This window comes from Helianthus annuus, chromosome 3 (genome assembly GCF_002127325.2).
Source record: "Helianthus annuus cultivar XRQ/B chromosome 3, HanXRQr2.0-SUNRISE, whole genome shotgun sequence".
NCBI classification, from domain to species: Eukaryota; Viridiplantae; Streptophyta; class Magnoliopsida; order Asterales; family Asteraceae; genus Helianthus; species Helianthus annuus.
The window spans coordinates 119,933,561-119,948,585 of record NC_035435.2 but is presented as its reverse complement, the minus strand read 5'-3'; the positions used below and the strand labels follow the sequence as shown (position 1 = coordinate 119,948,585).

General features: G+C 40.1%; 1 protein-coding gene across 1 annotated transcript; it reads left to right on the top strand.

Moving 5' to 3' along the window:
* Nucleotides 1–3,970: 3,970 nt before the first annotated feature.
* Nucleotides 3,971–13,384, top strand: LOC110906425. The gene is made up of 8 exons (XM_035988150.1): nt 3,971–4,992; nt 5,092–5,564; nt 6,444–6,793; nt 7,210–7,771; nt 7,928–8,724; nt 8,794–9,672; nt 12,962–12,969; nt 13,015–13,384. The coding sequence occupies exons 1-8, from the start codon at nt 3,971–3,973 to the stop codon at nt 13,382–13,384; spliced, it is 4,461 nt and encodes a 1,486-aa protein (XP_035844043.1).
* The last annotated feature ends 1,641 nt before the right edge of the window (nt 13,385–15,025 follow it).

Below are 15,025 nucleotides of genomic sequence, written 5' to 3'. Positions count from 1 at the left end.
AGTGTCTCTTTTTTAAAAGAAAGAGTAAAATGCCATTTTAATCACTGAGGTTTGGGCCATTTTGTAACTTTATTCTAAAGGTTTCATTTATCATCTGTGGGTCCAAAAAATTTTTTACATTGACATTTTACTCCAACTGACTTAACCGCATCCATTGACCTCAGTTAGCCAGGGGTAATTTTGTCATTTCCTCTATTATTTTAATTAAACCTTTTATTAATTCCACCATATTATTTTCCCTCTTTTCCCTTATATATAGAAACCCTAATTTATAGAAAACCCTTGGTTCGAATATAATAATTGAACACACCCTGGGCGACGGTAAAACTGATTGTTCATCAATCATGTATTTTGTAGGGTGATGCTCAACATGATTTGGTAACACAATTTTGGGAGAAGATTTCCACAAAGCTCGAAGATGTCCATGTGTGTGTTATGATAAAACGTCGGCAGGAGCGAGCAGCGGACAACAAGTGTGCATAACGTATCACAGAAAAAGGAAAAACCAATATATATGTGTGAATGAGTAAGCAAATTCGAGGAGACAATTGGGGAAGCCACCCCAGTCTTGGCACTAAACTTCCGGGGCGGATAACATAGGTGGTGTTCCTAAATGGGATCGCACGCCCTGAATCCTTTCCGATGATCACCACACCGTGTACCCTAATAAGATAAGATAGGATATGGAAATGGATTGAAATGATAAATTTATTGTGTATCATTGTGTGTTTAGGCTTGAGGGTCAAAGTTTGACCGTATTTGTCGATTAAGGAAACATACTTGATTTGGATCAAAATTACATGAAAAAGATTAGTATTTAGGGGAAATTACACTTTTTGTTTGTATCGAATTGCAATGGATGACTTTTAACTTCAATAATTGCAGTCGCAATCCTTTATTTGGAAAACTCATTAGACCTTTCGTCATTTATCACTAACGAGGTTAAAATTAAACGTTAAATTGTATCACGTGATTCCCATGTGAGGGCATCTATGTCATTTTACCCATGATTCCTCCCACCTTATAAACCCCTCTTTCACACTCCTTCCCAGATTAGGGTTCCAAACTTCAACCTATTGTCCAAGCCCCACCACCACCGTATCCCAAGAACAACCACCACCACCATCCGCCAAGCCAACCACCTGTCACCAAAACCACCTGCCCCTACCACAAAAGCCGTCGCTGCATTCCCTACACCACCGCCACCGCTGAACCACCAACACCGTTGTCGCTGCATTTTCATTCTAACCTGGTTCTCTCAAGATATGCATGTGATTTCCCCTCCTGATCCTTCCATATTCACAGATTTGTTTGTGTTTTCCTGTCAAATGATGCCATCCATAGGTGGGTCTCTCCAACTGGACCAAAACCCTGTACCAAATAACCCTAATTCAAGGATTCAACTCCCAATCGATGTATTTCTACCCGCTCTTCTGGTGCCCTCAAAAGTCGCGAATAGCAGGTACAATCGACTGGTAAAAATGGGAATACAACCTCGAATCAGCTTAGTAAAAGCGTTCACAAGCCAGGGAAGAATGATAGGAAGCAGATACCCCTCTCAAATTTGAATGTAAATGACATGATTCAAGATTATTCGCACGAATTAGTCCAAAACCAGGGTATGTCCGATGCTGAATTCTTGGATAAAGATGCTCAATCGGAAGATACTGCTATGGAAGTTAAAGGTGGTGGCGGTCATAGGTGGTAATGGTGGGGTTTGGTTGAAGCTAGAGAGAGATATAGATAGTTGACAGAGAGTGGGTGGTGATGGTGGGGTTTGGTTGAAGTTTGAGAAAGATGGAGATGGTTGGGAGAAGGTGGGTCTTGTGTGTATGTGTGTGTATATATATATATATATATATATATATTATTTAAAATTATTTTTTTATTTTTAATAAATATATTTTAAATAAATACGTAAAATTATCAATCTACCATCATGTTATCAGACTTACCTTAAAATTTTAACATGGTTATTGCTAAAGGACGAAAGGTGCAATGGGTTTTCCAAATAAATGATTATGACTGTAATTATTGAAGTTAAAAGACATCCATTGCAATTTAATACAAACATAAAGGACGAAACATGTAATTTGCCCTAGTTAACAAAACTAAATTTCCACCTAGGTGATAATGATAAGTGCACGGCATCACAATGCTATTTTAATTCACATTGTCATGTCGTACAAAGATAAATGACAATGTCTTAGCAAATGTTGGCCACGACTATGTCAAACATGTTTACATAGCTGTGTCATTTTTTAAAAGAAAATTGAAAGTGTCGCTTTTTTAAAAGAAAGAGTAAAATGCCATTTTATTCATTGAGGTTTGGGCCATTTTGCCACTTTAGTCTAAATGTTTCATTTATCACCTGTGGGTCCAAAAAGTTTTTTACATTGCCATTTTAGTCCAGGGGTAATTTTGTCATTTCCTCTATTATTTTAATTAAACCTTTTATTAAATCCACCCTATTATTTCCCCTCTTTTCCCCTATATATAGTAACCCTAATTTATAGAAAACCTTTGGTTCGAATGATAATAATTGAACACACCCTAGGCGACAGTAAAACTGATTGTTCATCTATCATGTATTTTGTAGGGTGATGCTCAACATGTTTTGGTAAAACAATTTTGGGAGAAGATGTCCACAAAGCTCGAAGATGACCATGTGTGTGTTATGATAAAATGTCGGCACAGGGGTTCAGCGGGCAATAGTGGTTAACCTGGAAACAACACTTAAGCCAGAAACAGAAGTTCAGCGGGCAGCAGTTGTGTTTAGCAGTAAGTCGCCAAACAATTGGTATTTAGCAGACTTGGTACAGTGATCGAAACAGTGATTGCACTGGAACATGTTGGGTCAAAATAGAGAATGATGTTATCAATTACACCGACGTTATTTAGCGTATTTGTTATTTTGTTGTAGTCAGGAGTTTTAGTGATTTTAGTAGGTTTTCCAAGCAAGAGGCGGCTTGCTTGGAGGACAAGGCTCAAGGGGCTATAAATAGAATACTAGTCACCACTTGTAGGGTGTGCATTTGTGAGCCACCACCCCGGGGGAGTTCACCCGGGGTGGATGAGTATTTTGTAATCTTTTATCCATCAATGAAATTTTCTTTGTTCAAATCCTTATTGTTCATATCTTTCTAGTGTTTATCATTTATTCATGGCTCGAATCACCCGTCTCATTATTTTTCACTGAACCGAGACTGAAATTGGATCGTTGCGGGACTATCATTTGGTATCAGAGCCTTAGTGCTCTTGATTGTTGTGTTCTTGTTGAGATTTTTCATAGTTTTGAAGGTTTTTCAAGAGTTTCAAAGTTTTCAAATTTTTGGACTCAAAATGGATTGATTTGGTGTGTTTAATCGATAGGTTGTTGTTAATATATGATTAGGGAGTCATTTTGAACATTTTGATGCATCAAAACATGGTTTTTGAGCTGTTTTTGAGTGATTAGAGGGTTTTAGTTCGTGTTAAACCCTCTGGTCAGTGAAATTAACATGAATGCAGCGAACAATATATGAAGGCAGCGAACTTATTTTTTTTTAATATAGCGAACAAAGCTTGAAGATAGCGAACTTAGCGAAATTGTTGAAAAACTCATCGCAGGATCATTAATTTCGACGATCATCATTCGAGCGAAATTACTGATCATCAGCGATATAGTGTCCAGTGACCCTTGAGCGAAATTATCGAAGGTGACTTCGAGAACTGTGATACTGAACCACAGCGTTCTTATTACGGTAATCGGCGGAATTAATCTAACTAATGTCTGTGTTGTGTTTTTCAGCAGAATTATCGTGTTCGCTCGTGCAGGACTACCTAAAGTACCAGCGAAGGTCGAAGATTTGTTAGCGAATTTGATCAAGCTCCCTTGGTCATCTGCGAAATTAACTTTGTCACTGGTTATCTGTGACTTGTCAGCGAAATTAGCTTCTGATCAGCCACATTTTGTCAAAATTAAGCAAAGATGTCGTTGAATCAACTAAGCCCCATTGCTCAAGCGGAACTTGAGACTGGAACCACCACTCGGCCACCAAAGTTGAAAGGGGCTGAAGACTTTAGCACCTGGAAGACTCGCATTCAATCGTTCTTCGAGTACACGGACTACAATCTGTGGCTCTCTGTCACAGCTGGACCCCACATTCCAACTGTTGTTCGAGGAGATGCGGTAGTTGCCAACAATGATGCAACTACCTTTACTGATGAAGACAAGGCTCTTATCCAACGTGATCGTCGTGCTCATGCTGCCTTGACCATGGCACTATCTACTGATGACAGCAACATGTTTGAAGAACACCGAACTGCAAACGCACTCTGGAATGCATTGATTGAATACTATGAAGGAAATGAGGAGTTGATCGAAAGCAAGAGGGATATGGTGCAGAAACAATATGACATGTTCTGTGGAGTTCGTGGAGAAAGTCTTTCCGATCACATCAGTCGTTTTCTGAATATGATGACCAAAATGAAGAAGGCGGGAAATCCTGTCACAAATCGTGCTGCAATCAAGAAGTTGCTAGATTCACTTCCCAAAGAATGGAGCCTACAATGCATGATCATCAAGAAGGATTTTCTCAACAATCCAAACCCTGTCACTCTGTCCGACTTGATCAACACACTAAGAGCCTTTGAAATGGATGTCAACAAAAGAGAGATGAACACTGCCAGCTACCCTCCAAAGTCAACTCAAACTTCGGCTGGATTGAAAAATGTTGCATTCCTTGCTTCAGGGGGCACCACTCCACAAGCTTCTGACTTAATCTATGCCAACGCTTCCGCGAGCGCATCGAAAGCTCCACAACTTGTTGAGAAGACTATCACTGTTGACACTCAAGCGTTGAAAGTATCCACTGAAAATGTGGCACTTTTCAACACATTTCTTAGCAGCTATGAAGCCCTGATGTCTGGAGAACTAAGAAAGGAGATGTTCACAGCTGAAGACATGTACCAGGTTGATCTAGATGATATGGAGGAAATGGATCTGAAATGGCAGATGGCCATGATCACTTTGAGGTTAAAGAAATTTCAAGACAAAACAGGAAAACATTTAGGTCTTGGAAAAGCTGGCTTTGACAAGTCTAAACTTAGGTGCTACAACTACAAGAATCTGGGCCATTTCAAGCGTCATTGTCCTATGTTGAAAGAAGGAAACAGTGAAACCACTCCTGCTGTAAAGCAAATCACAGTTGAAGAGAACAAGAACAATGCGTCTCCTAGCACGCCAAAAGCTTTAGTCGTCGAAGACTATGATTGGAGTGAGGAAATTACTGAAGCAAAGGAGCAAGTCAACAAAGCTCTGGTGGCCAAGATCTCAGGTAAATCATCATCAAGGCAGTTCGAAAAGCAGACAGCTGGAATTCCAAAAGGAGACAATACTGCTGACAAAGGCTTGAAAAGCATTTTGACTTCAGTGGAGCCTGAAAATGAAAAGAAGTGTGGAGAAGCAGAGGAGCATGGTTTGAAAGAGGCATCTGATCAAAAGAAGGGTAAGGAAAAGGTCATAGCAGCTGCCATCAAAGCAGATTCATCAAAAGAGAAAGCTCACAAGGACTTGGTAAACAGTATTCCACTTAGTTTTAAAGAAAAATTATGCACTCCTGCATGCGTTGATGTCGTGGCACATTACAAATCGTTGAATCTAGAATATGAGAGACAAAAAGACAAAGCTTTAAAATTTAACAACGAGCTTAAACAGAATGAGGCTGCATATCAGAGAAAGTTGAATTCAACTTTAGCTGAAATGCAAACTCTAAAAGAATTTGTGTTTAGAAAAGATTTTATCATAAACGATCTCACAGAAAGATTAGAAAAAGCTTTGAACGAAAAGAATAAATTACAAATTATAATAGACAAATGGAATGTCAGTCAAAAGGCCTTTACTGACATTAAAAACTGCCAACGACCAACGTTTGTGAAAGACGGTATTGGGTATAAGGATAGGCACGGAAATGAAAGAAAACTATTCTTCCCACCACATAGCAAAAACTATGTGCCTATGCCGACTCCTCATCCCGAAAACGATCTCATCAATGAAAAGGCCTCTGTTGAACAAAATGAGTTTTATGAAAATGAGACAACCGCTAACTATTCTAAAAGTAGTGCAGATCCCATTGTGTGTAAAGAAGATGTGTGCGATGAGGATGGAGACTGCGGCGGGTCAAAAATAGGAATCGGATATTCAGGCGACAGTTATTCCACCGTTAACTGGTTCTCCTGGAACTGTTCTAGGAAAAACAATGTTAAGGATGAATGTAATAATTTAAGTAGGATGGATGACTGTATTGGCCGAGTGCCTAAACTTAAACCTTCGGATGACTGTAAGGGCCATGTGCCTACATTTGAGACCCGTGATCGTGAACATTATGTGTCTGAATGTCATGATTTAAATTATGCGTTTTGTGATGATAAAGTTGCTTGTGAATCTCCTGTATTTGTGCCAGAATTGAAAAAGAATAGTTTTGGAAAATTCCTCACAGAGGAAATTCCCGAATTTATTCCTTCTAGAACAGGTGTGACGGATTCAGAAAAGAGTGTTACTGAAGATCATGGCAAGGAAGACTCAAGTGTCACTGCTTCAGAAGACAAGCAAGGATCAGAAAGTTCAAGTGAAGATCAAACAGTAAGTGATGAAAGTCTAGAATTCCCTAGTGATGAAACACAGAAATCCCAAGTGAAGATCAACCCACCAATGATGAAAGCTTCGAATCGTCAAGTTCTGAAACCATTGAAGACCAAGACTCAGAAAGTTCAAACAAAGATCAATGCTACAATGAGTCAAGTTACGAAGCAAGTGAAGAGCAAAGCTCAACCGAGGACAACTTGTCTGAAAGTTCACTCGATTCAGACAGTGATGAAGAATACTCAGAAGATGAAAGCAGAGTGGACACCAAAATCTCAAGACTCTCATCACATACATCATCTTCTAACACCAAAAGACCCAGATATAAAAGATGCTTTCGCTGTGGTCACTTAGGACATACAGCGAAACATTGTAAAACCAAAAAGTCTTCTAAACCAGAACATGATTTTCTTACAAACGTCACATATCAATTAAATTATCTTAAGAAGTCTGTTAAAAATCTGGTTGAGTCAACTGCCTATTTTTGGAAACAAAAAGAGGTCAACGTGGGTCAAAACCACGATAGATTCCAAATGAAGCAAATCTGGGTTCCTAAATCAAGCTAATTTGTATATATTTTTTTTCAGAATAAACTCCAGAAATGGCTTCATATGCTCATGGAATACATCTGGCATGTGGACAGCGGATGTTCAAGACACATGACTGGATTGAAGGAAATTCTGAAGAACTTTCGCTTCATCGATGGTGATTTCGTATCTTTCGCTGGAGACGAGAAAGGAGGAAAGATTGTTGGAGTAGGAGATGTGGTTTCTGAAGCCCTCACGTTGGAGAATGTCAACTATGTTCCGGAATTGTGCTACAATCTCATGAGTGTCTCACAAGTCTGTGATAAAGGAATATCGGTGCTTTTTAATGACATGGAATGCTTGTTTCTCAAGCCCGGTTATGTTGTTCCTGCTGAAATGATCATGCTTACTGCTCCAAGACAAAACAACACATACGTGCTCAATATAAAGAACCCCAAGACAAACGACAATCTGACCTGCTTGATCTCTAAGGCTTCAGAATCGGAGTCACTGCTTTGGCACAGGCGATTGGGGCATGTTAATTTTAAAAATATGAATAAACTCTCTAAGTTAAACTTAGTAAGAGGTCTTCCGATTAAAGAATTCCCATTTTCTGAAAAATGTATAGCATGCGCCCAGGGAAAGCAACACAAGAAATCGCACAAGTCCAAAGCAGTGAATACGATCACTGGGCCTCTTCAATTGATGCATATGGATCTTTTTGGTCCAATTAGTGTTAAAAGTCTTGCTAAAAGTTCTTACTGTTTGGTGATCACAGATGATTTCTCTCGGTTTTCATGGGTGTATTTTCTTGAAGCAAAAAGCAAGACAGCTAAAGTTCTCAAATCATTCATCCCGCTGATTGAAAATGTGACCAAACTAAAAGTTAAGTCGATCAGAAGTGACAATGGGTCCAAGTTCAAAAATCAGACCTTCATATCCTTCTGTGCTGAAAAGGGAATTCATCTCCAATACAGTGCAGCCAGAACTCCCCAACAGAATGGAGTTGCTGAACGCAAGAATAGAACATTTATCGAAGCTGCACGAACAATGCTGGTGGACTCAAAGCTTCCAATCATCTTCTGGGCAGAAGCTGTAAATACGGCATGCTACGTTCTAAACAGGGTACTCATTGTAAAACCACATGGAAAGACAGCATATGAACTTCTCTTCAAAAGAAAGCCGCTCATTGACTTCTTTAGACCATTTGGTTGTTCGTGCACCCTTCTAAACACTCAAGAAAATCTCATCAAATTTGAAGCAGTGGGTGATATCTGCTACTTCATGGGGTATTCATCCACACAGAAGGCCTACCGTGTTTACAACAAAAGAACGAAGATGGTGATTGAATCTTACTATGTTGATTTTCAAGAAGGAAACTACACCAACACCGGAAGTACTCCTGATTGGTTCTACGATGTGGGTGTGATTTTTAACACCTTTGAAATTCCGGAAGTAGTTCCAGAAATAGAACCTGTTGAAGACACTCAAGTTGAACCACTGTTTGATTCATCAGACATTGGTTTAACCCCGTTTACCACCCGTCTATCTCCAACATCTGCTGACCCTATTCTGGCTATAAATGAAACAACTGGTGACACTTCGCCTGAGAACACCCAAGACAACGGTGCTTCTTCTTCACAGGCGAATGTGGATGAACCAACTCAAGAAGATGATCCACCAGTGATTTACGTAGACGAACACTTCACCAATCTTCCGCAGCAGATTGAATCTCTGACAAATGCCGGATACAAGACAAATCGAAATCATCCTCTTGAAAACGTCATCGGCGCAGTCGAAGAAGGAGTACGTACACGCGGGCAGTCGTCAAGCATCAACAAAGGCCTCTTCGCAGCTTTTCTTTCGCAATCCGTTCCACGAGACATTGAAGATGCTATTCAAGACTCCAGTTGGGTTCAGGCCATGCAGGAAGAGCTATCTCAATTCAGGAAGCTTAAAGTTTGGGAACTAGTAGATTTACCTGAAGGAAAGTTTCCAATTGATACTAAATGGGTCTTCCGTAACAAGATGGATGATCGTGGAGTGGTAATCAAGAACAAGGCCAGATTGGTGGTACAAGGTTTTCGTCAGGAAGAAGGGATTGACTACGAAGAAGTATTTGCTCCGGTTGCACGATTGGAAGCAATCAGAATATTCCTGGCATATGCATCATACAGAAATTTCAAAGTTTTCCAAATGGATGCTAAGAGTGCTTTTCTTTATGGAAAAGTAAAGGAAGAAGTTTATGTATGTCAGCCTCCAGGGTTCGAGGATCCTCATTTTCCAGGTCGCTATTTCAAGTTGGACAAAGCACTCTATGGTCTTCACCAAGCTCCACGCGCTTGGTATGAGACTTTGTCCACATACTTGTTAGAGTATGGATACACCAGAGGAAAGATCGACATGACTCTCTTCACCAAAAAGATCGGGGAGGATGTAATGCTGGTTCAAATCTACGTCGACGATATTATCTTCGGGTCAACGAACGAGGCGTTGTGCAGAGAATTCGAAACCGTCATGAAGGCAAAATTTGAAATGAGCATGATGGGAGAGCTGAATTTCTTCTTAGGGCTAGAAGTGAAGCAAAAGGAGGATGGGATTCTCATTCATCAGGCCAAGTACATTCGAGACATTCTCACGAAGTACAACATGAACGACTGCAAAGTTGCAAGTACCCCGTTCGCCTCTCAGACAGAGCTTACTCTAGATCCTCATGGAAAACCAGTAAACAAATCCTTTTATCGCTCGATGATCGGTTCTCTGATGTATTTGACGGCTAGCAGGCCAGACATTATGTGGGCAGTCTGTCTCTGTGCTCGATTTCAGACAAATCCCAAGGAATCTCAAGAAACTGCTGTAAAGCGCATCTTCCGCTATCTCAAAGGAACTCCGAAACTAGGTCTTTGGTATCCTAAAGATAGTAATTTTGATCTTATTGCATATTCTGACAGTGATCATGCAGGTTGTAAAGTAGATCGCAGGTCCGTATCAGGAGGATGTCAATTCTTGGGAAATCGTCTGATCTCATGGCAAAGCAAGAAACAGACAACGGTGTCCACTTCAACCGCTCAGGCAGAATACACTGCTGCCTACAGCTATTGTTCACAAGTTCTCTGGATACAAAATCAGTTGCTGGATTATGGAATCAACATCATGAAGACTCTTATATTCATCGACAATGAAGCGTGTCTAGGAATTGTGAAGAATCCCATACACCACTCAAGAACAAAGCACATCGAAATTCAAATTCAAATTCACGCAATTCGAGATGTCTACGAGAAGGGATATATTCAAGTGGTGCCAGTGGATACAACACAGCAGCGGGCTGACATTTTCACGAAAGCCTTCGATAAAACCCGATTCAACCAGTTGGTAACCTGGTTGGAAATGGTCAATTTCCTTGACTGGAAATGAATCTTGTGATCAAAATTGGTGTTGTTAAAAAAAATAAAAAAAATAAATAAAAAAAAACGTTTGTTGAGAGTAAAACAAGTATCGGAAAATGTCGCCCACCAAAAAGATTTTCTCATTAAAATTTTATTTTCGGGCAAATGGACTCACGAAAATAAAGATTTTAGGGGGGATATATTCAGAAAATCTAAAAACGAACGCTTATGTCTGACTCCTGCTAGAGGAAGTGATTGAAAATTGCTAATACTTTGTCATTTCTTGCAATTACAGAAAACAAAAAGAAATCGGGGTACCAAGCAACGACGTGTCGGTAGACTCAGCAACACCGACGAGTAAACTGCTATTAGGGAGCAAAACATAATGTCTACACAAGAATTCTGGCTTTTCTCAGGCATTACGCACCTCTGTGGGTAACACGTTGCGGCATATGACTTAATGGTCTTAAATCTTGCGTTGACAGATTGCCAAAGTCTGAGATTTCGGGTCTTTATATTGGTGTTTCATTCGGAGGATATCATAGTTGTTCTTCTGCTGCATCCAGATACATGCTGACCTAGACGCTATGATATTCTTTTAAATAATAAGTGCCTTAAAAAATAACAAAGGCCAAACCCTTTCTAATAAGTGCCATTTTTTGGCCAAAATCCATAATAAGCGCCATTTTTGGCCAAAATCCTTAGATAGATTAGTTTGGTAACTCTGCTGTACGGTGGTACTGACTTGTTCACCGAACTATCTGTCTTAGCCCTCGATAGCTCTTGGGATCTCTGTTGTACGAAAGTACAGACCTGATCTCCGTTCTATCGTTGAAGAGAATGAAACCAATATACTCACCTGTTATCAGGAATCTTTGTGCATACCTTGATCGCGGGGGTATGTCCTGATGTGGGGCTCACGGGGGCATAATGATTCTATTCTCAATAGCTTGTGTGGGGGCCATCGAAGACTTGTCAATATTACCAAAAACATGATAAAAGCACTCTCCGAAGGCATGTTGAAAGAAGGATGCATGGATTTAAGAGGACAAATATACTGGCAGTTTTTCTTGTGCCCTGGTTAGTAAACAATAATAATAATATATAAAGAATTTGGCAAGTGTTGGCAATATGATCTTCTGCAGGTAAGATCGGTGAGCATCGAATATTTCAAGGAAATTTGCATCAAAAGGATCCTCCCAGAGCAAGAAATTTGAAGTTCGGAGTCAAAATGGCCCAAATTTTAGCAAAATTGTGAATATTACGTAATAAATAATATTTTTAAAACATACTGGGCACATTTAACGAGAAAGTTTGAAATCTACGAGCGAAATTAAAAGAGTTAGAAAATATCTCCAGGGGCGGTGAAATTAAGATTCCAGCGAAATTATTATTTCGCTGGCTATCCAATTTTCCCTATTTAACCCATATAACCGTCTCTTTTCAAATTTTTCAAAAAGTTACTCATCTTCTTCATAACTTGAAAACCGAAAGCTCTCTTTAACATTTCAACAATTTCGTTCACAAGATTTGTTTCTGATCAAGACCTTCAGGTAATCTCCGGTTTATCATTTATTCAAACATCGATTTCACCCCTTGATCTGATCAGTTTAACGGATCAGGTCTCAACCATTGTGTGGGTTTCGGTTGTGGTTAATGCTTTATTGTTCTTGTTATGTTACAAATATGTTGGTAGTTTAGATGTAAATAGTTTTAAACCGAGTGAAACCAACATAAATTTGCCTGCACACGTTCTGATTTCTTTATAAACTCATGCCTGATCATTCGGATGTTAACCGTTAAGGGTTTAAAGAGGGTTTAATAAGAAATATATGATGCCAGCGATTTTATGATGAGTACCGCGAAGATAGCGAATTTAATCAAGGAATCTCAAAAGTCTCGAACGCGAGTTCGAGCAACCGGCAAAATGATCTATTTCGCTCGAATGCGATCTAGATCATTACCTTCGCTGGTAAATCGTTCTCGGAAACGAAACCATGTCTTCTTTAAGTTCGCTAGCGAATTTAGCTTGGTAAGGTTGCAATTGACCCGGACTTGATGCCAACAAAACTAACCGGGTCACTAGCGAACTCAGCGACGACACGTGCATAGTCGGTGAGCGAACTCAGCGATGACACGAATATAGTCGGTCAGCGAAGACAGCGATGATGACCTATCTTCGTTGTTGATCTAGACTCTGGATCTCGATAACCGGCACCAGTCAGTCAGCGAAGACAGCGAAGATGGCCTATCATTGTTATTGATCTAGACTCCGGATCTCGATAACCGGCACTAGCGAAGGCAAACCATGACCTGGCAGTGAAATTAAGCATAATTTTCTTTTAATTTTTCAAATTCTTTTAATTCTTTTAATCAAACATTTAATATAATCTCTTTAATTTTTGTAAATACTGTTTTGTGCATAGTTTCTCGTGTAAATATCTATTTTAACTTGCCTCGTTTTTCGTGACATATGCAGTATGGTGATGAACCTCGAGTGGGATAAAACGTTGAAACATAATCAAAGCATCAATCTAGATGAGGTGCCTCAAGATTTTGAAGATGTAGCTAGATGGGTGCGTTCCAGCAGAATCGGTTATGTTGTGGAAACAAACGTTAAGGTTTACAAGATTCACATACAAGAATTCTGGGAGAACGCAAAACCTGAGACTATCAATAACAAAAGAGGGATAGCGTCAACGGTTCGCAACAAAAGAGTAGAGGTAACTGAAGACAGGATCCGCCAGGTTCTGAAGCTACTAGACAATGATCAAGATCCGTTAAGCCTGAGCAAAGATGATATTCTGGATGGTTTTCGAGGAATGGGTTATGCTGGAGATTTCCGTTAAAAGAAAGAAATTAAGAGAGGAGGACTCACCAGAGACTGGAGATTCATCGTTCATGTCATTTCTATGAGTCCGGCACACCGAAAGGGTGGTTATGATGGTTTGAACTTGGGATGGTCAGCAGCTATGCTAAATCTGTGTTTAAATCAGAAGTTTAATCTCTCTGGCTTAATATTCAACTATATGCTTGAAAATGTAAGTGGACCAACGTGGGCGATGTATCCAAGATTCGTTCAGATGCTGATCAATTACCAATACAAGGATCTTCCAAACGATGGAGATCTCTACAAGTTTCACGTCCCCACAAGCCGTCAGTACACTGAGATCAAGACTAATGAATGGGTGTTGTTGCACGATTGGATGTACCGAGCTGAGAGATTGCCAATAGTAAAGGAAGCATATAGAAAGTATATGGAAGCTATTCGAGAAAAACAACAACGAGCTGCCCAAGCTCAAGCTGAGGCAGCTACAAAAGAAGAGCGCTCGAAAGGAAAACGGAAAGAAAAACAGGTTGCTGAAGATGAGCAACCGAAGAAGAAAAAGAGATCCGAAGATTCTAAAAAATTCATGAGTGCAGGCATACAAGCGGGAGAGTCTGAAGAGCACCGTCAGCATGTCAAAGATATGAGAGCGATTCACGCCTTGCAAGAAAAAGAAAAGAGACAAAAGAGACTCAAGCGAAAAGAGATATCAGCCTCAGAAAGACCATAGACTGTGACTGAGGAAGTTCAATCGTTGAATGATTTCGTAGATGCAATGATTGTTGACCCCGATGAAGCCTCAGCAAGCAAGGGCCCCTCCAAAGTGTCTCCTGTGAAGCCAACGAGGGTTTCCAAGCCTCCAGTACCTCCACAAAGGGTTCGTCCCTTTCAAGAACTGTACGACAAACTGATCAAAGATACCGGTCCCTCAGTTGCCAAAGAAATCTGTCTGCTGAAGAATCAAGTAAACGACACGAACTTTCTGAGGGAAAAGATCAAGGATCAGGGGAAGAAAAACAAAGAAATGAATGCCTACATGGCTAAGCAATCCAAGTTCATCAGATTCCAGCAAGCAGGGTTGGAGAAAATGTACAGGATGATGAGAAACATGTGTGAGCAAATGAAAGTGAAGCCCATGTTCTCCTTTGAAGAGATTTTCGACTTTGAGGCGTTCATAGAAGAAGAAACTGCTCGAAAGGAAAAGGAGGCTGAGGCTAAGAAGAAGCGTTTGGAATCGGTCGAAAAAGTACTGAGGGAAATGAAAGCGATGAAGAGGCAGTGGATCGAGATGATATGCCGGCCAAATTTCTCGAATGGGGTCTTGAAGAAGAGGTTCTCTATGAACAAGAAAATGGAAAAACCTTCTCTCCTGAGCATCCTGAATGGTTCAAGAAAGAGAGAGAAAGACTCCCAGATTTTTATCAAGTAATAACAGTAGAAAAGAGTGAAGCCACTGACAAGATCATCAGCTGGATGTACGACAATCTTCGAGGGATGTTTGTGGTGAAAAGACGTGGTGGAGTAATCTAGTATTTTCAGACCGGTTTTGATCTTTTTACACTTCCCAGGTGGGATCTACGCGAGCTTGGTCGTCTGGACATTCTGAACCCAGAAGAAAGAGGAATCGGAAGAGATTTTGAGCGGATAATCGCAAAAGAAAGCA

Bases quoted from the DNA above. Each gene is read 5' to 3' on its own strand.
- LOC110906425 (XM_035988150.1), top strand. From the start codon at position 3,971: ATGTCGTTGAATCAACTAAGCCCCATTGCTCAAGCGGAACTTGAGACT. The intron at 6,794-7,209 runs GTGAAGAGCAAA...ATTTTTTTTCAG, and splicing joins TGAGTCAAGTTACGAAGCAA to AATAAACTCCAGAAATGGCT. The intron at 7,772-7,927 runs GTATAGCATGCG...TGGTGATCACAG, and splicing joins ATTCCCATTTTCTGAAAAAT to ATGATTTCTCTCGGTTTTCA.